Source organism: Idiotropiscis lumnitzeri, chromosome 14 (assembly GCF_059441095.1).
Source record: "Idiotropiscis lumnitzeri isolate Australia: NSW breed Sydney's pygmy pipehorse chromosome 14, RoL_Ilum_1.0, whole genome shotgun sequence".
Classification (NCBI taxonomy): Eukaryota; Metazoa; Chordata; class Actinopteri; order Syngnathiformes; family Syngnathidae; genus Idiotropiscis; species Idiotropiscis lumnitzeri.
This window is the reverse complement of record NC_142404.1, coordinates 13,366,009-13,378,649: the sequence shown is the minus strand read 5'-3', so window position 1 is coordinate 13,378,649 and position 12,641 is coordinate 13,366,009. Positions and strand designations below refer to the sequence as shown.

At 40.7% G+C, this 12,641-nt stretch overlaps 2 protein-coding genes across 4 annotated transcripts; one reads left to right on the top strand and one right to left on the bottom strand.

Moving 5' to 3' along the window:
• Positions 1-64: 64 nt before the first annotated feature.
• Positions 65-2,442, bottom strand: serp2 (stress-associated endoplasmic reticulum protein family member 2). Its single transcript, XM_088315271.1, has 3 exons — positions 2,223-2,442; positions 922-994; positions 65-519 (listed from the first exon to the last, which is right to left on the bottom strand). Exons 1-3 carry the CDS (start codon positions 2,304-2,306, stop codon positions 479-481), a joined length of 198 nt encoding a protein of 65 aa, XP_088171397.1. The 5' UTR covers positions 2,307-2,442; the 3' UTR covers positions 65-478.
• Positions 2,443-6,690: 4,248 nt separating this feature from the next.
• LOC148323562 (uncharacterized) lies at positions 6,691-11,472 on the top strand. Of its 3 annotated transcripts, XM_088315353.1 has the most exons (11): positions 6,800-6,867; positions 7,113-7,157; positions 7,386-7,422; positions 7,596-7,640; positions 7,953-7,997; positions 8,335-8,379; positions 8,927-8,971; positions 9,118-9,162; positions 9,440-9,484; positions 9,722-9,760; positions 10,330-11,472. In XM_088315353.1, the coding sequence occupies exons 3-11, from the start codon at positions 7,418-7,420 to the stop codon at positions 10,505-10,507; spliced, it is 492 nt and encodes a 163-aa protein (XP_088171479.1). In that variant the 5' UTR covers positions 6,800-6,867; positions 7,113-7,157; positions 7,386-7,417; the 3' UTR covers positions 10,508-11,472. The 3 variants fall into 3 exon arrangements, with proteins under 3 accessions (XP_088171476.1, XP_088171478.1, XP_088171479.1); XM_088315350.1 differs by lacking the exon at positions 7,386-7,422 and having other exon boundaries at positions 6,691-6,867; XM_088315352.1 differs by having other exon boundaries at positions 6,759-6,867; positions 7,113-7,422.
• Positions 11,473-12,641: the final 1,169 nt, after the last annotated feature.

Sequence of the window (12,641 nt, the reverse complement as noted above, 5' to 3'; positions counted from 1 at the left end):
GGTGGGAGGTTACCTAATCAGCCAATGAGTGCAGTTCTGAGATAACGAGAAGGAACTCAAAATGATGAGGTAAATTGTCAACATTTATTAGAATAAAAAGAGTCTTCTTACACAAGACCGATGAATACTGCAACAGACAAGTATGGCACATTGTCAGCAGGAATCTCTGCATACACTCATGGGAATAAGCAGTCTCACACACACATGTGCACACGTTCTCACAGTTAAGAGCCAAGTGAGTAACAAGACACAGTGGTTTTTAGAGTGTCCATAGAAAATCTGTCAGCGCCACAGACTGCAACATTGCGAATGAGGGGAGACGTTGGCGGTCAATGTGCGGGGGCAGCTTTGCCATCTCTGGGGCCTGTTGGCTGTCTCTGGGCCCTTTTTTTAAAAATATTTTTTGCGACGGGGATCAGAAGTGTGCCCCGGCCAGGCTCAGTGGGGGCATAAACCAAGTCCAGGTGCTGTCTCTGGATCACATTCCCATACGGATACTCTGGATGATCTGAAATATGGCTGAAAGGACAACCAGAAAACAATTTTTGCAACTCTTCAATACTACATGAAACTTCACTTGGTAATCTATATGAACACTTGCAGCTAATATAAAAAGTCTACACAGCCCTGTTTTTTTTTTTTTGATTTTGTGATTAAAAGGCAAATTAAATCAAGATAAAGATGAATAACTTTTCCACCACCAGTGTATAATTTCCATTTTTTTCTTTTTGAGAAGGTAAGTAAAATATACAGACCAAATCGCCATCTCCCTACGACAAAGTCCGTTTATTCCAGTAGATGTGTCATTTGCTACAATTTGAAGACTACTTAAACTGTGGCTAAAAGAAACATTATTTACATGTTGAGTGGGCACACTTCTTCACATTTTTTTTTCAACAACAAGATGTGTGCTGTACATACCTGATCCACACACAACAAATACAAAGAGGGCAAGCAGCCAGGGGCCCACTGGATACTTTTCCTCCTGTGGTCGCTATGGGAAACGCACACACACACACACACACACACACACACACGAACTATTACCATTCGGAAAGTGCAGGCAAGAGTAATCTCTTTAACAAAAAAATAGCTTTTTAGTCAGTCTTTGTCCTTAATGGTCTATGTAAAGCCATTTGAACATTTTGTTCCACATTGTCAATAGTACAGCAACAAAGGCACACTAGTTAAATGACTATTACCATTCGTATGACATTTCTGCACACTAGTAGGACAACTTTGGCATACTTGTTGAACAATTGCACGTTAACAAGGAGGCAAAACTGTGCTAGTTAACATTTGCATACTGGTACCACTACTATGAGTGGAGCCCAGCTTTCATAGCAAACATGGTGAAATACATGATATATCCTAACATCTTTGTATCTGGTTAAAGATATGACATCACGAGCGCCGACGTTCTTTGGACGCTTTATTTGCGTTGGTCCTCCATTTACAAAGACATCATAGACACATATGAAAGAAAATCAAGAGCAACTTACTTTTACTTTAATGCTATTTACAAAACACGCTGTGAAGTGCGTGGCTTCACCCTGGCTACAATAGTATTTCACTTATTTTTACACTTGCAAACATAGCATTTTAGGCCACCAATTTGCCCGGGCAAATGTCTGTTTTGTTTAATTCAGCCTTTAACTACAAGAACTTTGCAGGTTTTATAAAGTGCATTATGTTGCTGGCTGGCTTTATTGCGCCACAGTTAATTGACACAGTGCTATTAATTACTGGCATATGTTCTGACTGGTACCATCTGTGTTGGTTTTACTAAAAAGATGACAGATTGCAGGATTAAATAAATAAATGGCACATATGTAAGTGTGCTCTATTTGGGTTGACATGAGGCGATCAAAGTGATGGAAATCTTGATCAATCCCCCTATGGAGGTGGGCACTCATCAATATAAAAGATTTCTTCAGAAAATGATTATAATCCTGTTTTTTGTAAGTATTGGCATCCTTGTTTTCCTCCAGCCTACATCCCAGTCAGGGTTAGAAAAGGATGAGGAGTACATATTAATTTCAATGCTGAACATATGATTTGTGAGAGAGGATGATGAGAATTTCTATGTGTATGCTGAGCAGGAAATAAGAGCATCGCCCATGTCTCATCCTCCTAAACGAGCTGGAAGATAGCGACCATGCAGGAAGAGGACATCACCTATTCGGGCTAATGTCATCATGTTGACAGTTAAATTGGCTCACCAGCGTCTTGGCCACGTTTCCTCTCTGCGTGATGTTCTTGCTGTGTTTCTCGTTCGCCATGCGGATCCTCTGTTTGGCCACCATCTTCCGTAGCGTCTGGAAATGTAAACCTCAACTGGTGACAAACCAGCCGGTTTTCGGTTTATTTTTTTTATTTTTTTTATTATAGTATATGAAGTGATCTGGACACTAGCTTCCAGCTGTATCAAGATAAGAAATGTCTGCCCGAATGCAACCGGAAACATAAATGTTTTGCTTTCAGAATAAATGTACAGAACGTAAGTATGACGCTGCATGACGTTTTCTCAACAGAATATACAGTGTATTGTACTTATACAGTTTTCTAAATAAAGCGTGAAAATGTAAAACATTCTGTTGTCGTTTTTATATTTTGATGATATTTTATTATAAAAATTCAGTCCGTTTTATTGCGAAATGTCTTACGGAAGTCACACAGTCACTGCGGCAACGTTTCCACAAAGTTCCACTGTTAAGTGGTACAGAATGATTTAATTTGGAAAACAAAAACGAAAAAGACCATTTAATAGATTATAATATAACTATAATAGTGTATGTAACACCATATACAAGTTGAAGAAAAAAAAAACAGTATAGGTAATGGCTTGTCCAAAAGGTGCAATGACCAGTGCTGTATGCTAGTAAAGTGGTGCTAATAGTGACTGTGTACATAGTTGAGTTACTTTTCATCTTTTTTTTTATTGAATATGTGAGAAGGTACGAAGGAAATTCTGAGTGGAGAGTAAGCACCTGGTGAGTTTGTATTCTGTCCTTTTACAAATGACAATTGTATGTAAGGGTCAAAGACCTGTGAAGCATAACCCGTGTAAGGATCCCTTTGCACATTTGCCCGCACTTCCACAGAATTATAATAATCCAAATTTTATGTAAGTATGACATTTATTAATTTTAAGTTAGCAGTGTGAGGAAGGTTAACATTTTACCCTAAATTACTCATATAGAGCATCTAGCATAGTAGGTTAGTGTAAGCATGTCTGCCTCACTGTTTTGAGGTTCTCGGTTCCAGTCTTCCTGTGTGGAGTGAAGGTCCTCCTTTCAATGTATGAGGATGTTAAATTTATTTTTGTTGTTGTTGTCCAATTAGATTTCGTGACGTGATTGACGTGTCAAATGACTTTGACGTTAATAATAAAATAAATAAATCATGTTTCTCACTAGCATTAGATATAGGATTCATGCGAACATACATAAGTAAAATGGCCACCCCTTGATTTAAACAAAATTGGGTGGATTTTGCATCTTAATTCTTATTCCACAAATGCAATTTTAATCAGAATTCTGTGTTTGGACTTGTGCAGGTGCATACAACATATTACTGAAAAGAAATATTTTGAGTTGACTTCCCCTTGAATACAATACAATACAATACAATGCATTTTCTTTTCTTTTAGGGAAAATTACATATAATCCGATGTTACCGGACTGTGCGCCTTCGTACTTTAAACACATCATCACCATACAATTGAAGGAGGAGAAGGCAGTTCCGTGTGTTCAACAGAAGAACTCCAAAGAATGGAACATCTGAAAATCTCCACCAGCAGCAGCATCAACAGAAGAAAAGAAGAGGCAAAATCTTTTTTGGTGAACACATGCACACACACTTTTTCGTCAGCATTTAACCCATCACAATAATACTTTTCCCTCAATACACTTCAAAATGTATAATTTTCTTCAATTTCCTCTACTCATACTAACAAGCTACTATTCCAATAAAGTTCTGTGTTGTTTCTGAAGCAGTTACAGCCGACTCATGTCACATTTTCCGTTTGACAAGCTTCTCAGAGAGACCCACTCTAGTTGCCTAGCAACTGCATCAATGTTACTTACGCGGTCAAACAATGGAGAGACAAGCTCAGTGTGCAAATTGTGACACACTGACATGTGAATTCTAACATACTGTAAATGTAAAGAAAGTGTGCTAGGGGGGATGTTGAGGGGAAACACGCTGAGTACGTTTGATTGTGTGTTTGCCTCATAGGAATCATAATAATAAAACAACATTTACACATAGAAAACATCAAATTGTTTGAGGGAGTGTTGACCCCGTGACCCGATTCAACACGACACAATATTTAAAAAAAAAAAAATCCAAGTTTTAATTGGACAGTGACTATTGCATGCAATTACGTCTAGCAACTACTGTGTTTCCCAACCTTTATTGACGCAAAGCACCTATTTTACATTGGGAAAATGTCACGGTACACCACCAGACCGAAATACTGAAATAATGACGTCTCAATTTTCTCAAAGTCACTTAATCAGTGTAACACACCGGAATGCTGGTGCCGAGGTTTGAATCCATGAGCTCCAGAACTCTACGGCGGGCGAGATAACCACTCTTGCCGTTTAGCACTTTTCAATTCAGTCTATTCTAATTTGGATTAATAAAGATAAATATAAAGATAAAGATGTCCTTTAATAGTCCCACAATGAGGAAAGTTGCATTAATTATATTTATTATATATTAATTATATAATTATTAATTTTTATTTTAATAAATAATAATTATTCCTACGTGCTTAAAATGGAAGACAAATATGACAAATAAGGCAAATATGATAATGTATGTTTATAAAAAAGATTCCTGGTTCTGTCATGTTATGACTGGTATGATCAGAATGTAAGAAAAAAAATAAAGTTTTCGATGGCAAATATGCAGACGAGGTGTGTCGTTTGAACCATCCACCTGTTCAAACACCGCTTTAATTTTAGACATGTAGATAGCACAACGTTCAAGACGTAACAATGCCGTGACATACTGTACATGTCTTTGCTGTTGGCAAGCACAAATAAAGGTTGCGGAAGGACTTTACAACTCTTCTGGGCAATAATTTTGCAAAATGTCACCACTGGTGACTCACCAGGATGGCATGCAGACATGTTAGCGTGTAGTACGGTGTGAACCAGAGGCTGTAGCTGACTTTTACGAGACAAATGCCACACATCTTGTGCAAGTGAAAGACCAATATTACGAGCGTCTTCATATTTTAACCGCTCCTGCGTTTATATTGGAGAATACTTGTCCAGAAATTCTACCTTGTTTATGTACAACCTAGCCCAAATGCTCACTGGAGACCAAAAACATGTTCCGAAAGAGTTGAGTAAACAGTCGTTAACGCTAGCAAAATAAACGGGAAACGCGACAGATGAATTCAGGTAAGGGGAGCAGGACGAAAGGATATATTTGATGTCTGCATGCGAGGTCGTGACAAGAACAACATGAGCTCTGTTTGAAAACATATAGGGTGGGTTCGGCGGGTTGAAAGTCATAACGTCCCAAACAAGCGTGCTTCTTTTCTTGTGATGACCAGTAGTGTTTGCTGGCCGATTCACACTCGGCCTTGATGCGACACTAATTGCACATCCAGACGGAGTTTCATTTGTGATTGTACAGTAACACACACACACACACACACACACACACACCCCGACCTGACAGATTTATGTCGCTTGACATTTTGTCAGCAAACAAGGGTTTCAAATATCAGAGCAGTCTGATTATCTGATGATCCTAATGATGCTTTCAAGTGACAACGCTGCAAAAAGCTGTTTCTTAAACATATTTATTGAAGTTGCTCTTTGCAGGGTATCTAAAAATAAAGTAATACATGTTTGTTGCAAGAAATACCACAAGCCTCACTGTACAAAAGCAGAATTTTGTGATTGACATCAAATTCGACGGGGGGAAATTTTCCCCCTGCTCTTCTGTATTTCTCTGTGTGACGCACACACTCATGGCGTGATGCTCTTAAGCATGAAAAAGCAAGACACATGTTTGTCGACTAATGATGTGGAGGCTTTTATTTTGACATCTGTGTCTTAAGGGGGAATTTAATTCGTACTTTGTTGCATAGTTTTTTTTTTTGTTTTTTACAAAACACAGAGAAGCAGACCACACAAAATTCTCTCTAGAATGACCTTCCATTAAATGTTAGGCAAGCCCATTGTATTGCCCATTTTGTATTCTTTGGCTTTTGAGACTGTTGCTGTTCTGTGTTTTGTGTTCTAATTTCCTGCAAATTTATATTTCACCACATGGAAAGCGCTTGTTACAGCTACAGTTGTTGTAAAATGCGCTATACAAATAAAGTTGTATTGTATTTTAGAGTAACGTCAGTAAATACTTTTCATTATATTTGCATACCCCAATCCCAAATTTCAAACAAAAAAAACAAACAAACAACAACAAAAAATCAAAATGATACTCGTTTCCATATTTGTCCTGTTTTAGGGCTGTTTATTGCCTGTGCAACTGAAAGTTAAATCCTTTTTTTCCCACTGGGCACAAAACGTGTTGGCCAGTAGCACATTATCATCACAAATCAAACATGATTTGATCAATTTTCACATACTGGTGCGGTTCGTTTGACGGCAGCTGACACGTAATACAAAGAGGTCGTCGAAATGACGTCATGACGAACGCCGAACGTAGGCGGCCGTACAAGGACCGAGATGCGTTTCTTTTTTATTCTCTCTCGCTGATTTTTGGATTGGTTTGTTTTGTTCTCAATATGGACAATCAGACGGAAGAAGCAGAAAATGTTGTTAATGAGAAGCAAGATGACGCAGCAGCCGATACTGCAACGACGGAGTCTCCGCAGGACACGTGAGAAAATGCTAATGTCGTCGTCACGACGCCTTTCAGAATAACGATGAAATTTCAAGAGCGGGAGTATTCAAGCGCGACTCAATCGCTGCTCGACTTGTTTCTGAATTAGAGAATGATTTTGATCAGCCCTTCTCATAGTTTTAAAGCCAAGATGAACGTCAATGCCAATGTGTATTGTGTACACATTGGAATGTATTTGTGCTTTGCGTGCTGCCAAATCATCAGTGTTGTTTTCGTTTCAGCGTCGAAGACCCCAAGCGTCTGAGTGCCGAGGGCATGGAAATGAGGTGAGCTCTTCACACTGGCCACCCGCCTGTTGGCTTTTCCAATCTTTCAGCTGAAAACTTGGCCAGCTTATCAATATAACCTACAGTAGACCGCAAATAGTGAAAATAAAAAAATACAGATGGTTTACTCAGCTCCGTGTGAGCAGGACCTTGTTGAACCTTGTGGACTACTCTATTGTTTCATATTGGTATGGTTGTAAAATGTAAATCTTCGTTTCAATGTCGAAGACCCCAAGCGTCAGATTGCCGAGGGCGTGGAAATGAGGTGAGGTCTTCACACTGCGCACTCGCCTGTTAGCGTCAATCTTCCAGACGGACTACTCGGCATGTGTTGGGAAGTCGTGTAGATCCATATACAGTCAAAGTCAAAGTATATCCATCCAATTGTCCAAGCCGCTTATCCTCTCATAAAAAAAAATAACGCTGTCTTTGTTTCAGTGTCGAAGACCCAAAGCGTCTGAGTGCTGAGGGCATGGAAATGAGGTGAGCTCTTCACACTGGCCACCCCGCTTGTTGGCTTTTCCAGTCTTCCAGCTGGAATACTCCGGTTATGTTGGGAAAAGGCACCTGTCCATATAGTCTACAGTAGACCCAAACAATCTTATTGGTGCACTGCTTCCCCCTTCTGAGTTGCTGGCTAGTGGACCAGAATTTCCTCAAAGCTGTCCAGAAGTCATTTTCCGTAGCCAAATTCCTCCTATTCTATAATTTGTACAGAATGTGAACATATTTGAATGTAAATGAGCTCCTATTTGTGGTGCTTCTGCTGACTCCTTCATGCCGTCTTCATTTCAGCATCGAAGCCCCTGAGGGTCCGAGTACCGAGGCGATAGGAATGAGGTGAGCTCTTCACACTGGCCACACGCCTTCACACACCTGTTGGCTTTTCCATTCTTCCAGCTCGAATACTCGGCCTGTGTTGGGAAGCGGTGCCTGTCCAAATAGCCGACAGTAGACCCGCGGGGTATGGGGAGCAGTTACCCTATTCTCCTTGAGCACCCTCAATAAGATAGCCGGGGTCACTCGGTTGAACGCCTTCTCTAAATCCACATAACACACATACTGGTTGTGCGAATGGCCATGACGGAGACTGACTGTACAGAATGTATATATTGGTGTGTTAATCTCCTTTTTGTGTTCTCCTGCTGCTGACTCATCCATGCCGTCTTTGTTTCAGCGTCGAAGACCCCAAGCGTCTGAGTGCCGAGGGCATGGAAATGAGGTAAGCTCCTCACACTGGTCCCATACCCTCAGAGAACCTCCCCAACAAGATACCACGGGGCACACGGTCGAATGCCGTCTCCAAATCTACAAAGTACTTGTAGACTGGTTGGGCGAAACCCAATGCACTTTGAGGGACCCTGTTGAGGGTGTAGTTCTGGTCTACTGTTCCACGACCAGGACTTAAACCACATTGTTCCTTCTGAATCTGAGATTCGACCTCCTGATGGACCCTTCTCCAACACCCTTGAATAAACCTTACCAGGGAGGCTGAGGAGTGTGCTCCAGTCTAGAGGCATTGTCTGGGTTCATGCGTTATACAGGCCTCTATGTACCCCGGGCAGATCTCATCCACCCTCAGGGCCACAGAGGAGCTTTTTAACCACCTCAAGTGACTTCAACTTCAGAGATTAGAGCGCAACACAAAGTCTCCAGACTCGCCGAATTCCTTCCGTGCTAACATTTGTACAGAATGTGTACATATTGGATTGCAAATGCGGTCCTATTCATATGCTGCTGCTGACTCATCCATGCCGTCATTATTTCAGCGTTGAAAACCCAGAGCGTCTGCGTACCGAGGCCATAGAAACGAGGTGAGCTCTTCACACTGGTCACGCGCCTCTTGGCTTTTCCAATCTTCTTCCCGGACAGGAATGACAGTACAGAATGTGTATATAGTGTCATGTCAATGTCCTATTTGTGTGCTGCTGCTGACTCATCCCTGCTGTCTTCGTTTCAGCATCGAAGACCCCAAGCGTCTGAGTGCCGAGGGCATAGAAATGAGGTGAGTTTACACTGGAAACTCGCATGTTGGCTTTTCCGATCTTACAGCTGGAGTTCTCGGCCTGTCTTGAGAAGTCTGTTCATATATAGCCCACAGTAGACCTGTGGGGGAAACGGACCGCGAATAGCAAAAATCAATAGATAAAAATGGTTCGCTAAGCCCCTTGTTCGCAGGATGCACCATGACGGGATTGGCTGTTCAGAATCTATAAATTGGCTTGTAAATACCATCCTATTCGTGTGCTGCTGCTGACTTATCCGTGCCGTCTTCTTTTCAGCGCCGGAGACCCCAAGCGTCTGAGTGGCGAGAGCCTGATAATGAGGTGAGCACTTCACACTGCCTACCCTCCTGTTGGCCTTTCCAATCTTCGAGCCGGAGTACTCGGTGTTGGGAAGCCGTGACGATCCATACATGAATTGCACAAATCCATATGATGTAATCCAGCCGCAAAGCTTCTACAGGCTCATCGGCCAAAATGTGTACATATTCAAATCGAAATGTGGTCCTATTTGTGTGCTGCATTTGGTGCTACCAACTCATTTGTGCTGTCTCGTTTCAGCGACCCCAAGCGTCTAAGTGGCCAGAGCCTGGAAATGAGGTGAGCACTTCACACTGCTCACTCGCCTGTTGGCCGGACTCAACCTGTGTTGGGAAGTCGTGCCGATCCATACACTGCTTTTCCAATCCCCTCATTCCTTTTTCTCTTTTTGTCAGTGTATTGTATGACACTCCTGACAAAGTCGAGGCCTCCAAATGCAAAGTCAAGTGGTGTGTGCCAGGGCGAGGTTTTTGCTTTTTCTTGGGATTTTTTTTCCTGATCTTTTGTATGTTGACTGGCTGGTACGTCAACGATTCCAAGTTAAATCAGCTGAAACAACAGCTGAGGTTCATGCAAGAAAAGAATCAACTTCTGGTGAAACTTGTTGAAGTCATTCAGCGCACACACAGCCAAATGGATCTTCTTCCGCAGCAGGATCAGCAAGCTAACCGAACATTTTAATGTTGTCGAAGCTGAAGCTGATAGATGAGTCTTCCCAAAGAACTGAACAACAAGGACTGCCCATTTTTTGATTTCCGATGTTGTGCGCAATCGGAATATTGAAACTAGAGGTAACGGGCAATGATAGAAGAACTGCATAAACAGCTGTGTTTCTATGTGCATTACAGCGGGACTAAGAGGTTAACTCTGAACCCAGAAGACATGGCCCCTGAGAATTGGTGTTGTTTTTCAGGTATGTTCTTTTCGCATGTCTTTTCGTATTTGTGGCGTGCCGTCTTGTCAGCACGATTTGCTCCCTCACTGTTTCAAGTTTTCTTCTTGTTGACACAACTTGGCGGGAGATGAAATTCCAAATTGGATGTAATACCTGAATGGTGCTTAATGCGTTTCCAATTTGCTCGCAAAATCGGGAATTGCAAAAACAAGGCATTAGGGTTTTTTTTTTTTTTTTTACCCAATCTTAAATATAAGTAATTGCTTTGTTTTGGTTTTGTTTTGAAAAACAAACACTGGTTTTGAAGTGTTCCAAATATGAATGGCAGTTGCACAAAGCGACAACATACTGAATATGCTGTCCCGCGATTTGACAGTTTTTTTTATTTTATTTTTTTTGGTACAATTTTCAGTCATTTTTGTTCTGCCTGCTGTTTATTTTGGCTGTATTGCCACTTTTGTTTAAGAAGTTGTGTACATTTGAAAAAAGAATGGGAAAAAAGTCGTAGGCCCTAGTTTTTACTGAAGCATTCTTGAATGTTGAATTCTCTGCAATCCTGCATTTTACACCTACAGAAAGCGACAGCTTTTATAATGAACATCTTCAGACATGATTACTGATGTATAATCTGAAATTATAAACGAATATTTTTTTGTCGAGAAAAAATATGGGATGTGTTTAACTGTAAACACATTGAGGGATATGTACTCTGTAACATAGTTTTATACATTTATTTTTGTCCTGAATTTTTGCTCTTGCGCTCAATATAAATGATTACATTTTGAAGACTGCTTGTATTGTTTTTAAAAGCGGTTTTAAAGACCTTGAAAATATAAGTACCGTAAATGCTATGGAAACATGTCTAGGATATTTATTTCGGGTATTTCTATATCACAGTTTTCCTAATCATCATCATCATCATTCATTTCCTAATCTCTGAACTAATTAATTAATGTCGACTAAAATAAAATAAAATGAACCATGAACCACCAGAGATGAGTTTGACGGTTCCTCAACCCCTTTTGTTCTGCCGATTAGAGGTCCCGACACTTCTTTGTTCACGACTTATGTTGCTTGTGCAGTCGGGCTAGTCACGGGCTAACACGGCCTAACTGGCGACGGGCCAAGGCCAGTTCACTGTTAATTAAACACATAATTACCCGTTATTAGCCAGGAGTTCACGCTCCAGGCATGTGATCACATACTGTCATTTCTGCTTCTGAAAGCCCAAATAAACCACAATAAAATGTGGCATCCATTCTTCGGAGGGCAGGCCTAGCTAGTTGGATAACTGCACCCTGTAGTGGTAGAAATGGGTCACGTTATTATAACTAAGTAACACGCATTGCGAAAGTGGCCTTGTTTCGAGCCATGGCCCAAAAATGAAGACTGTGTGATCTAATTGGCTAGAAATTTTGCTGCTCCATGGAACGTTGTAGTCCAGTGACAACAGCGGGTAGGTGAGTTGAAGTTGAAGACGAAATGACAAAAAGAAGTAGGTGGTTAGTCAACTTTGTGTTTAAACATCAATGTGGAGTAAAAGTCGACTAATTGGTTTAAGATCTGCCAGGGAGAACCAAAAGTATGTTCACACTGAACCAACATAATTCCTACTCAATTATTGTAATTATGAAGAAGGAGCGACATATTGGCAACCTTTAAAAGAACTATTAGTGATGCACTGGCCAATAAAGTATACAAAAAAAGTTGACAATTTTAATGCCGGGATTCTGACTTATTTACTTTGAACGTTGTGTGAATAAACTTGACATTTTGTGTGTTTTTGTACACACAGTTCTGCAAACACACTAAATGGATCATCATTAAGTAAACGTATTTTTCTTCAATGCTCACGCGACCAATTGGAAATGTTTTGATGGAAAACAACCTCTTCATGTTGTCACAGATGTGCCTCAAAATAGCTCAAAATCATTTCAAGGGCATAATTTTCTGTTCCAGAAAGTCAAAATCAACAACAGGCGTGACGACATAGCTGGAAAAATGCTGACAACAACTTCGTACAGTAGCTCAGCTGCTGTTTTGAATGTTTGCGTGCGTGTGTGCTTTGGATTGCTGCTCACAGGTGATGCCAACAGAGTAGAGAAAAGTGGGTCAAAGCAAAGTACGTTGTGAATGCAGTAATTCAGCACGACTGATTCATATACCGACAGCATGCTACCCACAAATAAAAACATCTCTGCTCACCTGTCACGTTATGACGTGCAAAGGAAAAAAAAACTCAAGCTTTCACGTGTCTAAAACTCA

Excerpts from the sequence above, each read along its gene's own strand:
- serp2 (XM_088315271.1), bottom strand. The coding sequence starts at position 2,306 with ATGGTGGCCAAACAGAGGATCCGCATGGCGAACGAGAAACACAGCAAG. Across the intron at positions 995-2,222 it reads GAAACGTGGCCAAGACGCTG|CGACCACAGGAGGAAAAGTA; the intron begins GTGAGCCAATTT and ends CGTTTCCCATAG. Across the intron at positions 520-921 it reads ATTTGTTGTGTGTGGATCAG|CCATATTTCAGATCATCCAG; the intron begins GTATGTACAGCA and ends TTGTCCTTTCAG.
- LOC148323562 (XM_088315350.1), top strand. The coding sequence starts at position 6,773 with ATGGACAATCAGACGGAAGAAGCAGAAAATGTTGTTAATGAGAAGCAA. Across the intron at positions 7,641-7,952 it reads GCTGAGGGCATGGAAATGAG|CATCGAAGCCCCTGAGGGTC; the intron begins GTGAGCTCTTCA and ends TCTTCATTTCAG. Across the intron at positions 9,485-9,721 it reads GGCGAGAGCCTGATAATGAG|CGACCCCAAGCGTCTAAGTG; the intron begins GTGAGCACTTCA and ends GTCTCGTTTCAG.